The 14132-nt window shown below is 39.1% G+C and overlaps 1 protein-coding gene across 10 annotated transcripts in view; it reads right to left on the bottom strand.

Annotated features, from left to right (window-relative positions):
• Window positions 1-4739: 4739 nt before the first annotated feature.
• The window catches only part of CYB5R4 (cytochrome b5 reductase 4), a 34087-nt gene continuing 24694 nt past the window's right edge, over window positions 4740-14132 (bottom strand). For 7 of the 10 annotated variants that reach the window (XM_083377349.1, XM_083377351.1, XM_083377355.1 and 4 more), the window contains 7 exons: window positions 13971-14093; window positions 12419-12559; window positions 11705-11857; window positions 11270-11420; window positions 9705-9791; window positions 7788-7952; window positions 4740-6289 (listed from right to left, as the gene is read on the bottom strand). In XM_083377349.1, coding sequence (XP_083233475.1) covers window positions 6235-6289; window positions 7788-7952; window positions 9705-9791; window positions 11270-11420; window positions 11705-11857; window positions 12419-12559; window positions 13971-14093 — 875 coding nt within the window. In that variant the 3' untranslated portion in view covers window positions 4740-6234. Of the gene's footprint in view, window positions 6290-7787; window positions 7953-9704; window positions 9792-11269; window positions 11421-11704; window positions 11858-12418; window positions 12560-13970; window positions 14094-14132 lie in introns of those variants that run through there. The other 3 variants (XR_014494203.1, XM_083377357.1, XM_083377350.1) reach the window with 3 other exon arrangements.

The following is a 14132-nucleotide window of genomic DNA, read 5'->3' as shown; positions in this document are numbered from 1 at the left end:
TAGCTGATGCAATCAGTACCTGCCATATTACCGTGACTAGAGAAAATCTCTAGTTTAAAACAAGAACCCTGTCTACCAACCTGTTCTTGAACGTTGCACAATTCAATCCCCTCAAACAGCTTTCAAATCATCAAAAGGCTGTTTTGTTCTCCATACACCAGCCTACCTGTTAGGATCTTCAGAGTTCTTGTCTAAGTCCACTTCGCTCAGAAGGGAGGACAAGATGCTGCAGTTCCCAGAAAAGACTTCTGGTGCACAGCTTAAGACCGTTTCGTTTGCCTGGGTCATTTAAAACTATGGCCTGTTGCTTTTTGACTCTAACCCTTCCTAGGTTCGCTTTTTGCTCTGATTCCTATTTTATCTGGTTGTTTAATCTCGGGCGTTATGTACTTTTTAAAGCTGTATGCTATGTTTTCATACCTTTTTCTTTTTGCATCTACAAGAATCTGTTCGAAAAATCGGAAGAACGGGAAAATATTCTAAATAAACGCCTGCCGTAGCTCAACTGGAGATCGGCAGCAACTTCAGCTTATCAGCCAAGTGGCACTGAGACGTCATCCCTTCCCTAACACCGCCGGAGTAGGTAAGATCAACCTCAAGTAAGGTGGGGAGTCATTTATTTCTTCCTTCCTCGTTTACAGCTCAGAATTCCCAACTGAGTATTAATCTATTTTAATACAGGACCGGAATCATTTGCATAAAGCCACCCCGCACACTGTCCACACACAACCTCCCCCCTAAGAAATCAATACGCTGCCGGATCAAAGCGTCCTACGACCCAGGGCGACATCTGTGCAACCTTTCGGGAGTCTTTTAAAAACAGCGCCGGCCCCCCCGCCCCCACCCCAATAAATTGCAAAATTATTTGGCAAGCAGACGAGGGAGTGCCCAAATCATGCTGCCGCCCATTCAAAAAAAAAAGAAATCGCATCCGGCAACGCTCAAGAGATCCCAAAATCGCTGAGAAGAGCACCTCGCCGCCTTCTCACGTCTCCCACCGAAAGACGATCGCAACCCACAGCTCCTCCCTTGCCTTCTGCACGAAGACAAAACAGGCTCCGGAGCTGCGCGTCCTCTGCTCCTTGACCCGAAGATTGCACTTACCCTCCTCCCATGTTTCCCTCTTTTCCCTCCACTTGCCAGGCGCGCACCCGCGACCTTCTCTACCGTCCGCCGCCCCCTCGCCGAACAGCTTTCATTCATAAGACGCGCCGCGCCGCGCCGCGCCGTCGAGAAGCAACCGGCTCCCTCGAACGGACGCCTGCCGAAGGGAGGCGCTACAGCCTTGGCGCCTTCCGTCGCGCAGCAACGGCGGCGCCTCTTGAGCCGGTTGGAGTGTCCTGCGGCGTTTCTCAGCTGCCCTCTGGCGGAGGTCCGGATATTGCAACCCGGAGCCGGTGGGCAAGCAACAAGAAGACTCTGTAAAACAGGGGTCTTCAAACTTGGCCCTTTTATGACTTCTGGACTTCAACTCCCAGAATTCCTCAGCCAGCGTGCCTGGCTGAGGAATTCTTGGGAGCTGAAGTCCACAAGTCATAAAAGGGCCAAGTTTGAAGACCCCTGCTGTAAACTTCTAACCCAGGGGTGTCAAACTCAATTTCATTGAGGGCCGCATTAGCATTGCGGTTGCCCTCAGGGGGCCCGGTGGGTATGGTCAGGGTGGGCGTGGCCTACCGGGTAGGCGTGGCTAGAATGCATATGGCCTACTGGGTGGGCGTGGTCAGCTCTACATTGTTTGCATCAAGGGTGCCTATGGGGGCCTGGGCAGGAGTGGGAGAGATCTGAGGGTCTCTGGCAGAAGGAGGGTCTCTGGGCCAGGGCCAAGGCAGTGGGGGCTGTTCCCTCACTGTTTCCAGGATGGTTTCGCGGGCCGCATGAAACCATTTCGCGGGTCGGATCTGGCCCCCCGGGCCTTGTGTTTGACATGTCTGTTCTAACCAAAATGAGGACAAAAAGGTCCGGCAATCAGCCTTAGTCTTGGCAATTAAGATAATGAGATGTCGGATAGAGTCCATCCACCTTGCTGCTGGTCATCTTTTTCCTTCCACCTTTCCTGGTGTTAGGGACTTCTCAAAGCAGCCTTGTCTTCTCATATAAGATAATACTTTGAACCTTGTCATTTTTTGCCTCAAGGGAGAATTCTGGATTGCTTTCTCCTGTGATCCATTTGTTTTCTTGTCAAGTTTCTGGAGTCTTTTCCCACACCAGTAAGAAAGCCTCATACTCTTATCATGCTTTTTCATGCTACCATGGTGTCACAGAAACAAACATTGCCCACACGATTTTAATCTATGTAGGCAGGGCTTTTTTTCTCATAGAATGCTCAGAACGGAGTTCCGGCACCTTTTTTGGATGGAACCTTGTAGGGTAGGCAAGGCGGGTTGTATGACATGTGAGAGTTCCGGTACCTTTTTCTTTTACAAAAAAAGCACTGTATGTAGGTATAGAGACATCACAGCATCTGTGTATGTTTTCCAAGGCCTTTCATTGCTATCCCAACAAGGGCCAGTCTAGGACATATTTCTAACGGGCAGAAGCTATCTGTCACTTCAGTAACCGCACTCAGTTCAAAGGGTGGTCGTCATACTTATTGTCATTATTTTGGGCTTCTTTATATTTGTTTTTTCAAAAGCTTCTTTTCATTACTAGAGCTTACAGGTCACTGGTATTTTCAGCTATCAGTAGTGTCATCAACATAGTACAGGTTATTGATCTTTCTTCTTCCGGTTTTCAAACCACACTCAACTTATTCCAACCACGCTCCCCTCAATATATATTCAGCATATAAGCTGAATACAGAAACATTATTAAGTGATAGTATAATACACTGTTGCCTTGGCTAACACGGTTAGTATATAATGAGACGCCCAGATCTGATCCAGATCCAATTTTCTAATCTTTTGAATCTGTCTCATGCAATTTTGCAGCTTTCAATACCCTTCTGCAGTTGCAAGACATTACTTTAAAATACTTTTCCAACTATTTAAGACGGAGGAAAAAGAAAATGCAATCTTGGGAATTATATGAATCAAAAATGTATGTACTAGTATGTTCCCTCTGTGCTGCAAAGCACTGTGGGAAGTTGTACCCCCTTTTTTTTCCCAAGTAATGATCTCACATTGATTTTTCTATTCCACTAAAGGAGAAGTTGTGTCTGCATCCTCTTCAATTCTGGAAGAAGCAGGTAATTTTCCAGTGGTTTGCTTCCCTTGTCTGTTACTATGACAACAGGAGACTCTAGAGCAAGTTTGTGCTTGTACTCTTCAAAGGAAAAAAAAAGATTTATGTTGGGAATGATAGAGATAATATAAGCTGATGCTGGGGGGGGGGATTCAAGATTCCAGCTATCTGGGAATCCTATCAGCAAGGCACAAACACCAAGCTATTATTCCCATCTTGTTCCTAATTCTCAGTATCAGGTACCCAAGACAGTGTTCCTGAATGTAAAAGGTTATTTTGTTATTATTTATTTCAGGCAACCACAGTCATGTTCATGAGTTTATCTAATGCCCTTTTACAGCTTTTGGGTATTATCACAATACTGTATGGCAGTTAAGCTCCAGTTAAGTTGCATAGGACAGGAAGGCCTGGAGGAATGTTGTCCATGGGGTCGCGATGGGTCAGACACCACTTTGCAGCTAACAACAAAAGTTGCATAAAAAGTGTACCTTAATTAAATACCTTCTCTATTAAATTTCACTGGATTCACTAAACTATTTATAATATTTCAGAAAAAAAATGTCCTATTCACTGGTGCCCACAGCATTGCTATTTTAAATTGTGCATTTACTGTGAATGAATAAAATTCTATAACCATCCCTAGATGCCCCACTTTGTATCCCAAACGTTTGTATCCAATTGCAGTTATCTCAAAAGTAAGCTCTAAGAATTCTCCTTTTAGATAAGCAGAACAGGGCTACATGTTTTAAAGATATTGCTAATCTTCTTTGCGCTCAATCTCTCCTAGCTTGAAAATACACAGCAACTTTTTTTCCCTTAATTTTCTATTGCATTTTTGTGTGGACATCCTGTTTGACTGTAATATTTTGCCAATCTGGAGCAAGCTGTTAAGTTTCTTAAAACATGTCTTTGCTTCTCTCAAGTCAAAGAGTATTAATGTATTTAACTAGTACCATTTTTTATCAGTGATATGGGTGAGACACATATATTGTGGGGACCATTTTGTTACCTTCATTGCTAGTCTAGGACAGAGGTTCCTAAACTTTGTGCCATCGCACCGCCCTTTAGTGCAGAGGTGGGCAATTAATTTTCCCAAGGGGACACCTGAGAAACTGGGACTGTCATGGAGGGCCGAACCAATAGGCTGAACTTAATTCTGCTGCTGGCGCCCACATACTGAGGAAGGAGGGGGCATGACCTCACCTTAACCCAGCTGCTGCTCTTCTGCTGCAGGCCCAGAAATTTTTCTCTCTCACCAGCTGCCTAAAGAGCACAGTCGGCTTCTTCTCTTGCCCCTTGTGGCATGCTTATTTACATTTTATCTTCTAACTTCCAATTGACCTCATGCAGGCCAAACAGGGATATCCAAAGGGCCCGCTGTGGCCCAAGGGCCATAAAATTCCCAGGTCTGCTTTAGTGTAATCTTAATGGCCACACCTCCTCTAAAATTCCAAACTCCAAAAGGAACAATGAAAACAATACACTGAAAGTTTGGGAAAGCTTAATTTATTATAACCATGCAACTAAAAGGTTCTTCACACTTCCTCTGGATTCTGTTTCCACCTCCCTAAGGGAGGTTCACCTCAATCTTTGGGAAACCTTGATCTACGAACATTACAGCTGGGGTTAACTTCACACTGAACCGCCACAATGGTTAGAAAACACAACTGGACTTTAAACAAACCACTTCCAATTCTTTATTTTGTAATTTGTTCAACATGCTTAATCTTGTAAGATTCTTTTCATATTAATAGATTTTCTCTGACAAAAAGAAAAGAGAGGCCAAATATTTTAGTATAATCTGAAAAAAAAAACCTTGAATTTTCTTCCTGTTTTCAGTCAAGGAAGCTAAAGCAACTTGAAACATAGCCCAGGTTCTTCCCTCCAGAGTGGAGGGGAACAATTTGGAGGAAGGGAGATCTCGAAGGGAAGGGAGAACCTTGGTATGGAATTCAGTAAAACTGATTCCCTTTGAGAAATGCAGGTATAGATTCATTGTGTTACAGGTATACATTTGCTAATCTTATTGTTCCTACGTTTTATTACTGTTTCCAATTTTTTAACTATAGTATTAAAAATTATATTTTAGTGATACTGTTAACGCATTTTTTTCATACTTCAACGCAAAACAGTCAAAGATATATTTCAGACAAAAGGCTAATGTCAAGATGTAAAATAAGAACCAAGATATTGTAGGCTTATGTCCAATTTCAATCATTTGCAGAGTGGTGGTTGTGAAAAAGCAGAAGAGGAGGTATTGTACACAATGACTTAAGCTCCTAGAGGAAAGGAGGCTATAAATCTAACAAATAAACAGTAATAGAGTTTCTTGATCAAGATTTCCAGAGTGAGCATCCTTTGGGTATTTTAAAATAAGACCTTCAATTTTTCTCTGGAAGACTGTGTTTGAAAAATACCAATGTTCAGAAACCAATCCTTCCAGAATATAAGATGTCAAGTAATTCTTAATCTCCTAAAGCCAAAACAGAAGACTGAAATAATACAAATATTTCCTTTTATTGCAACATTTCTTTGTTTTATTAATCTTATACAAAAAAGTAATTCATTATATAAAATTCATGTATTGTGAATTAGAACACAAAGCTAACATTTTTAACACTAGAGCTTTATATTAATATGATTATATTGCAACCAATCTTTTTCCTGAGTTAACCACTTTGTATGTACTTTTCTAATATATTGCCAATAAGATATTTTACAGTAACAAAATTATAATGTAAGAAAAGGTATCTGATGCTTATCAGTGCAAAGGAATGCTACTAAACCTTACTTGGTGGAGGTTAGAGTTCGTATCTGCTCAATGCATATAAAATGAGCTAATTTATCTAAAATATTTCAGTTCACATTGTAGCAAAGATAAATATAATTACAAATAAGCAGAATATAAAATTATTTCTTGACCAAGAATACAGAATTCAAGTACTTATATTAAAATGAACATTATTCATGCATAATATTTTCCTGCTGGACTTCAAATGAAAGTAATAAATATGATGATGAAATATATATACAGGAGTTCCAATGTTCTTTTTGTTATGCGGTAAAACAATGTACATCATTACCCGAGTGTCCAAGAGTTTGCAAAAACCTGAAACAAAACGTATTACATGGAAAATTAACCCCAATCTCGTTTGTGTAAAAAAATGTTTTTATTTCCTCACAAGCTAAAAGATTATTAAAAGTATATACTTTCGCAGGGATGTGAATTCTTAGTGTATGGAATGAAGAAGAGAACATTCATTTGTCACATTTACTATATTAATTTTGTTTAAAGTTTTTATTTGGCTTGTTTTACAATTGAACACTAAATCAAAGTTCAATAGGAACTATAAACGTGGTTCTTTTAAAAACAGTCTTTGACTAGAACTCTATTCTGAGTCCTATATTAATTTAGTGGTGCAAGGATTATTGAAAATTACTTCCAAATAGATACTTTGAATATTAGTCGTAATTATTGATTCATACTGGTAAACGTATCTATAAACCAGTCTGGCCAGTCAAACTAAGAGTTTTATGTGGCAAAAGATGGCTTGTCCAATGAGCCATGGCTTAATCAACAGCAATTAACAAAAATCATGCATTCCTATGTACTCTGGCATGGACAAAATGCAACTGAGCCCACAAGGATTCAAACAGGAGCTTAGGCAAACTGTGATATAAATTTGTCAATATAATAATAATAATAATAATAATAATAATAATAATAATAATAATAATAATAATAATAATATAAAGTTGGAAGGGACCTTGGAGGTCATCTAGTCCAACCCCCTGCTCAGGCAGGAAACCCTATACCATTTCAGGCAAATGGCTGTCCAGTCTCTTCTTAAAAACCTCCAGTGTTGGAGCATTCACCACCTCTGGAGGCAGGTTGTTCCACTGGTTAATTGTTCTAACTGTCAGGAAGTTTCTCCTTAGTTCTAGGTTGCTTCTCTCCTTGAATAGTTTCCATCCGTTGCTTCTTATCCTGCTTTCAGGTGCTTTGGAGAATAGCTTGACTCCCTCTTCTTTGTGGTAGCCCCTGAGATATTGGAACACTGCTATCATGTCACCCCTCACCCTTCTCTTCGTTAAACTACACATACCCAATTCCAGCAACCATTCCCTATATGTTTTAGCCTCCAGCCCCCTAATCATCTTGGTTGCTCTTCTCTGTACCCTTTCTAGAGTCTCGACATCTTTTTTACATCGTGGTGACCAAAACTGGATGCAGTATTCCAGGTGTGGCCTTACCAAAGCATTGTAAAGTGGTATTAGTACTTCACTTGATCTTGATTCTATCCCTCTGTTAATGCAGCCTAGCACTGTGTTGGCTTTTTTGGCAGCTGCAGCACACTGCTGGGTCATATTGAAGTGATTGTCTACTAAGACTCCGAGATCCCTCTCACAGTTACTACTATTGAGCAAGGTACCACCTATACTATACCTATACTATACCTATATTTAATGTACTCTTTCCTACTTATGCTCAAAACATTTCAGTGTTCAAAACATTTCACGTAAGGCGTGAGAGTGAATGTTTCAAATGTTTCAAATATGCAATGTACAAAATATGCAGTATTTATCTCCTGTTCCATTTCACTTACTGTATTCCTTGTTCCATAAATGGTAATGGACCACAAATGCATATAAGTATTTTAGACTCGTGTTGACTTCTCTTCACAAATTCTGAAAGCAGAGAGAGGGAGATTTTTCCTTGTTTGCCTGGCCATTCTTTCTTTGGCTCTGAGAGAACAAACTCAATGTCAAACCTGAGAAACAGTAATTAAAGACACCAATGTTTAAAATACACGTTTCAAATCCTTAGAAATCCATATGCATTCCATCATCCTCAAGCAACTAGTAATTCATGCATAACAGAAAGGTGGTTCTCAATTGGCGACTGCTTTGTACAGTGACTTCAGCAATTAAGATGGTGATGAAAAAGTAACTTTTATTGCCAGTCCTGATGTTTAGGACCTTCACGGCTCCATAGAGCAAAAGAAATGCTGAAATAAGGTCTCATAAGCACTTAGCAACACCTTTGCTTAATGACCCAGTTGCTAGTCCCAATTGTAGTTGCTAAACGAGGACTATCTGTAGGTGAGAAACTGAACCAGCATCCTGATCCTGGATAGTTCTGCTTTATACTCTACACTACCGGCACAATAATTTATTTATTTTTTAATTTAATCCCATTGATATCTCGCCCTTCTCCGAAGACTCAGGGCGGCTTACAATCTAAGCACAAATCAATGTGCTTAGCAATAGCCTTCATTCTATGTATATGCCTGCTTATTAGGGCTTTCGCCCCCCCCCCAAGCAGCATTATTACAAAGTCAGCTTATTGCCCCCAACAATCTGGGTCCTCATTTTACCTACCTCGGAAGGATGGAAGGCTGAGTCAACCTTGAGCCTGGTGGGATGCGAACCTGCACTAATTGCAGGCAGCTGGTGTTACTTAAGGAGGCATTAGCCCACTGCGCCACCAAGGCTCCTGTATAATAATGCAACAAGTTGGACCTTCCATCAGCCAAAGGGACTGAGATCACTACTAAAAGACAAACAGTTTTTCTCGTCACATTGTTCTAGAGTGTGTGTAATCTGAAGTAGATTTTTAAGGACATCAAGAAAACCAACAAATAGGAAATTACATCCTTTTCTCTTCCTTAAGCCAATCAGAGTGAATGACTGCTCACAAAAGCTCTGGATGCCCATTGAAAAGTTGATTATTAAGATAATGTGCTAGGACAGCCATTTATTTGAAGTACTAACCATTTTCAAATATTCTGGCTGTCTATTTTTAGAACATACTACGGAGGTAATGAACTTTGCTCTCAAGTCTTCCTAGCCTTATGCTTCTAAGAACTGATGATCTATTAAAAAAAACTTAAAAGCAGAACCTGTTACCTTTGCATACAGGAGAGGGTATCATCTGCTCATATTAGTCTCACCTTCACCCAACATTGGCAATTCACTTATTTAGCTCAAACAACCCCAGACTGCCACAGCTATTAGCATACAGGTTGTATTGTATGAATGCTTCCATACATATCAGCATATATACAATATACCTTGTGGCAAGATGGGCGGCAAACAAATTTAATAAATAAAAATATTGTATGTTAGAGATATCAAAAAGACATAGAATGTGGTCACACAGTTCGGAAACAATAAAAACAATTATGATTATGTCTCTATTATTCTGGAGGGGAGGACATGGAACAATGGATTTTGATAGTAGAACAAAATACTAAGAGAGGCAGAGTCCTTCTGTCTAAATCTACTGTCCCAGGTGGATTTAGCATGGATGCTTTAATTTGATTTTCTGAGTGAGGCAGGAACTCAGATTTGGCAGCCTAAGTGGTCCCCTTCCAACTCCACTGATTCTTCCCCAAAAGAAGTCCCTGCTTAAATTTTGGGCTTTTGTATCACATTATATGAACAGCAGACAGGGCTTCAATGTTTCAGGATTAAAAAAAAAAAGTCATGGTATACATCAGTTTCTGGAAACTATTAATTACCTTGTGTCCTTAAGGGCTAACTGCTCCAGCTGACTTTTCCAAAGTATATCATCTTCTGTCTTGTTGAAGAACATCATTTTTACTGCCCTTAAAGGGATATTTCAATATTTAATGCTCAGTTTTAAAAATCTGTGAACAAACAGTATTCTTTGAAAAACACAACCCCGAACACCTCAGTAAGAATTCCCAGAATGTTTAGCTAATCCACTTATTAAACTCTAGTAGCATATCTGAAACACACAAAAATAGTAAGATGTGATGGTTCCAGCTTTCTGTTTGCCCCTTCTTTGTTCATATTCCTTCTGTGCATTTGAAAATACAGCACCCTGTATAAATGGTATTTTGGGAGAAGAACTGAGTCCCTTATAAACTTACTGAGAAAAATGGTGCCCGCATCTATATCCACTGAGACAGTCCTTCCCATTCCACTTTGTTCTCTTTCTTGAATGGAGGGAGGACAAATTAATCCTTCTCACCTGTTTTCTCATTTCATGGGGTTGGTAACTACATATTCTAGTCTTTTAAAAATAGAAATAGACTATCATTTTTCAATATTCCTCCAATATTATTGAATATGGAATGCCTATATTTAAGAAAGCAGGGGCCAGGTTTAGTCCAGAATTATAAGGAGTCAACAAAGGCAATGAAATTAAACTAAAGTCATTTCGTGTTTTTATTTCAGCAACTTGATTGCTATAAAAAAATGAATCTCGTGGCATCTGGGCCAAAGGGTGATGTGCTTTTATGAAGTTTATGATGCGATTTTCAGCTATGCCAGGGAAGCTGCTATTCTAACCAAACAGCATTAGAGATGGTATAGATTCAAAAACAATTGCTCTAGACTATAATCATTGTGTCACTAAAAATGGAAGATGGGACGAAGGAAGGAACATTTTCCCCAGATGCCCTCAAGGGGGCACTGCTGAATAAAGCAGAATTGTTGTATTAGATTTCCAAGAAAAAGTGGGTGAAAGCCAGTGTTATCAGCACAAGATTTACTAAAGGTAAGTATTTACAGGCAATGCTCCCTGTGACATATAACGGAGGTATGCTGAGTTCTGCCATGGCACATCCATGAGAAGGGACTGGTTTGTTGAGTTCTATAACCATACAGCAAGTTGCGTGAGAAGCTGGCTTATTAGCGAAATGTCTTATCTGTGAATTTCTCAGTGCCTCTGTATCTAGCATTACCTCTATGTGCATTCCCAGATACAGTCTTGGGTTGTGCTGTGCATCTCACTATTTATTACATGCATTGGTTAAACATGGTGCCAATTTGTCTTTACAAGGAGTTTAAAAGATCTTGTTGATGGAATGGGGCAGGCAGCTCAGTGCTGGTTTCTCCCTTTTGCTGTCGTAATGGTATGTGGAAATGATCTTGGGAAACAGGAGGAAGAGCTACAGAGCAAACTGGCATGTAAAAGTAAATGCTGGCAATCATTATTAGGAAGCTGGTCACTCCATCAGTTACCTGAACAGTATAATTTATTTGAAGTAATAAAATGGAAAGGCTTTGAATGCCCCAAATGAACAGGAAACTTTTAGGTGTTAGAACACAACAATACCTGAGGGTAGGACTATTACTTAAGGCATAGCTGAGCAGTTTAACCATTGGTGTGAATCCGGTGCCTCCTGCCAATAAAAGCAAATCTTCTACATCTTCCAGTTGTGATGTTCTAAAAGTACCTTCAGGATTACTCAAAGACATATAGTCTCCTATTAAAAAAATGAAATAATACAAATATAGTACAATAAATGTTAAAAAGATTAGAAAATCATGATAACTCTGTTCCCCTGATAGATGCAAGTTAGCATCAATCTCATAAAACCCGCAAGTATTCTACAGAAAATAATGGAACAAATGAAATTGAGCAATTTGCATTCTACACAATGCTATTCTTTAAAAAAAATGCACAGTATCTTTTGAAAATATTTTAAAAATGAAAAAGAAAAACTAATACATTTTAAGATGCTCTGAGAGAGGAAGAAAAACGTCTTACCTATTTGTAAAGTGTCCAGCACCGGTGTAAAAAGTCCTTCAGGATAAATTTTAATTATAAAAAATATATGTGCCTTATCATTGGAAGAGGGGATTTTGAATGGTGATACCAAACAAGATAATACTGGTGTGTAAGGCTTGACTATCTCTGTACCTAAGGAAAGACAGTGCAAAAAAAAATAATCCATAACAATAAGCATTAAATATTACAAGTAGCTTTAGTGCAAAAAGATATGAATATTAAGAACAAACATATTAATGTCTGGATGAATAATAAAAACCATAGATTAAGTAAGGCACTTATGACCAATTTATTTCTAAGTAAGCCAAAGATCAATGCATGATCATGCTATGAACTACCTCTTATATTTCATCTATTACATTAGTCAACCTATTTGGTATATCAGCTGTCTCTACCCTTCCTATCCAATCCATGCTGTAGATACTTTTGGCCAAAGAGTGTCAGTAGCAGGGCCCCATAGGAGACCCATTTATGCCATGCCAAAGATCAACACCAATATCTAAAATATATATATTAAATGTGTTAAAATCACCGGATTGCAGAAAATACCTTATAATTGGTGAGCAAAAAAACCTGCTGCATAAGATATATATTTTTCCCTTAGTAAAAAAAATCAACCACTTGTACATTCCTTGAAAATTAGAATTAGGACCAATAATTTCTAGAAGCAGGGTAAGACTTTCACCCCATTACCTGTAATTGTTTGTTTGAGGTAAAGATGGTGTCCCACTGGCACTTGGAGATGTGTTCCTGGCGGTAACTCTACACAGAACAGTCTAGTATCATGACTGACGTTTGTCTTTGACAACAGCTTGCATTTCCTGTAATACAAACCTTAGAAACACAAAACCCAAGGAATTAACTGAATGTACTTTGCTCCAAGTATTAACACTGTTAAACATTTATGCTTTAAATACATTTAAAATCTTTGTTCTATTCAGGAGTTTCAGAAAGAAATTTCTCAGTGACCTGAACTCCCTTTACAGAAAAGAATAAAAATTCTCAATCTGAGTCAGTGAAATTCTATGCCTCTTACAAAGAATATCAAACAAGTGTTGTATTCTGCTCACCACTATTTTTTTTAAAATATTACATTAATATTTTAATCTCAAAATATTAACATTTATATTTACTGGTATATTAATGTCAATATTTTCAAATTCTTGAGATATGGATTGAAAGAACATTTCTAGCCAGAAGTCTGGTCCACATATTCACGTCTTACAGTGTAAAACAAATCAATTACAGATCAATTAATGATGTAAAGGTACATCATTACAAGTTGATACTATGCCAGTGTAGCAGATAAGAGCCACTTTTTCTCAGAGTGGCAAACAAAACTGTCCCAGTGAACCACACAATGGTCTAATCATCATTCATGTTGCTTTTTCATCCAGACTCTGTTGAAAATTTATTCGGAAATAAGTGTATCAAGCTAGTTATAATCAATCAATGCTTTAACAAAAGCAAGGGTAAGCAGAAGGTAGATAGAAACTCAAGCCCAATCAGGAGACGATCACTATTCATCTCGTTTTAGAGGCACTTCCTCATATACTCAGAGGTTAGAGCATTCATCAATATAAAAAAAACCTCTCTCTTCCCTAGTATCATTCTGCTTCTGGCCAAAGTAAAATCCCAAGTTTGACAGACATCCTGCTTTACTAATCTAAACTGCCTGGAGGCAGTGATTTTCTGAGCTACACACAGTGTACACAGTTGTACACGGTTATGTACAATTCCACCAAAGACCGCCTCTTAAAACTGGCGTATCGTTGTAAGTATTGATTCAGATCCTGCTGAGATAGGCTAGCTCAGGCATATCAAACTGAAACCGCGCCCACCCATTGCCGGCAATGGGGGAAAAGTCGCGATACATTGCGTGACCTCACGTGACGTCGCAAGTTTGACATGCCTGGGCTAGGTCAAAAACCAAGTATGTCAGGAGTTCAGGAGATGATCTTAACTGTAGTTAAGATGCAGTAAGAGAATCTGAAAAGCCTGCCCAAAGCATTTTCTGTCCTATCTAATACTAAACACACTTAAGGTGGGCTTAAATCGAGTTTCTTTCTCACGATCTCCTTTTTGTCAGGAAGTGTGTCATCTTTTCTGCGACTCTCCCCTGAATGGCTTGCCCCAGCTTTCCTGAAGGTCAGCTCTATATTCCTCCACAGATGTATAGAACAGGAATTTCTGTTATACCCTAAAATTATGAGGAGGTGTGCAGAAATGAACTTTAATGTATTACCTCTTTCTGTACATTTGACAAAAGAATTATGATTCTCTAGAGGCTGCCCAAGTTTTTTCCAAGACAAATTTTCTTTCTTCTTCAGAACAAATTCCACTTTCCCCACATTTTCAGAAATCTGTACTAAAAAGATACATAGTATTGTTCTATAGCAATATACCC

The sequence above is a fragment of the Vipera ursinii genome (assembly GCF_947247035.1).
Source record: "Vipera ursinii genome assembly, chromosome: 1".
Taxonomy (NCBI): Eukaryota; Metazoa; Chordata; class Lepidosauria; order Squamata; family Viperidae; genus Vipera; species Vipera ursinii.
The sequence above is the reverse complement of the archived record's forward strand: the minus strand, read 5'-3'. Positions and strand labels throughout refer to the sequence as shown.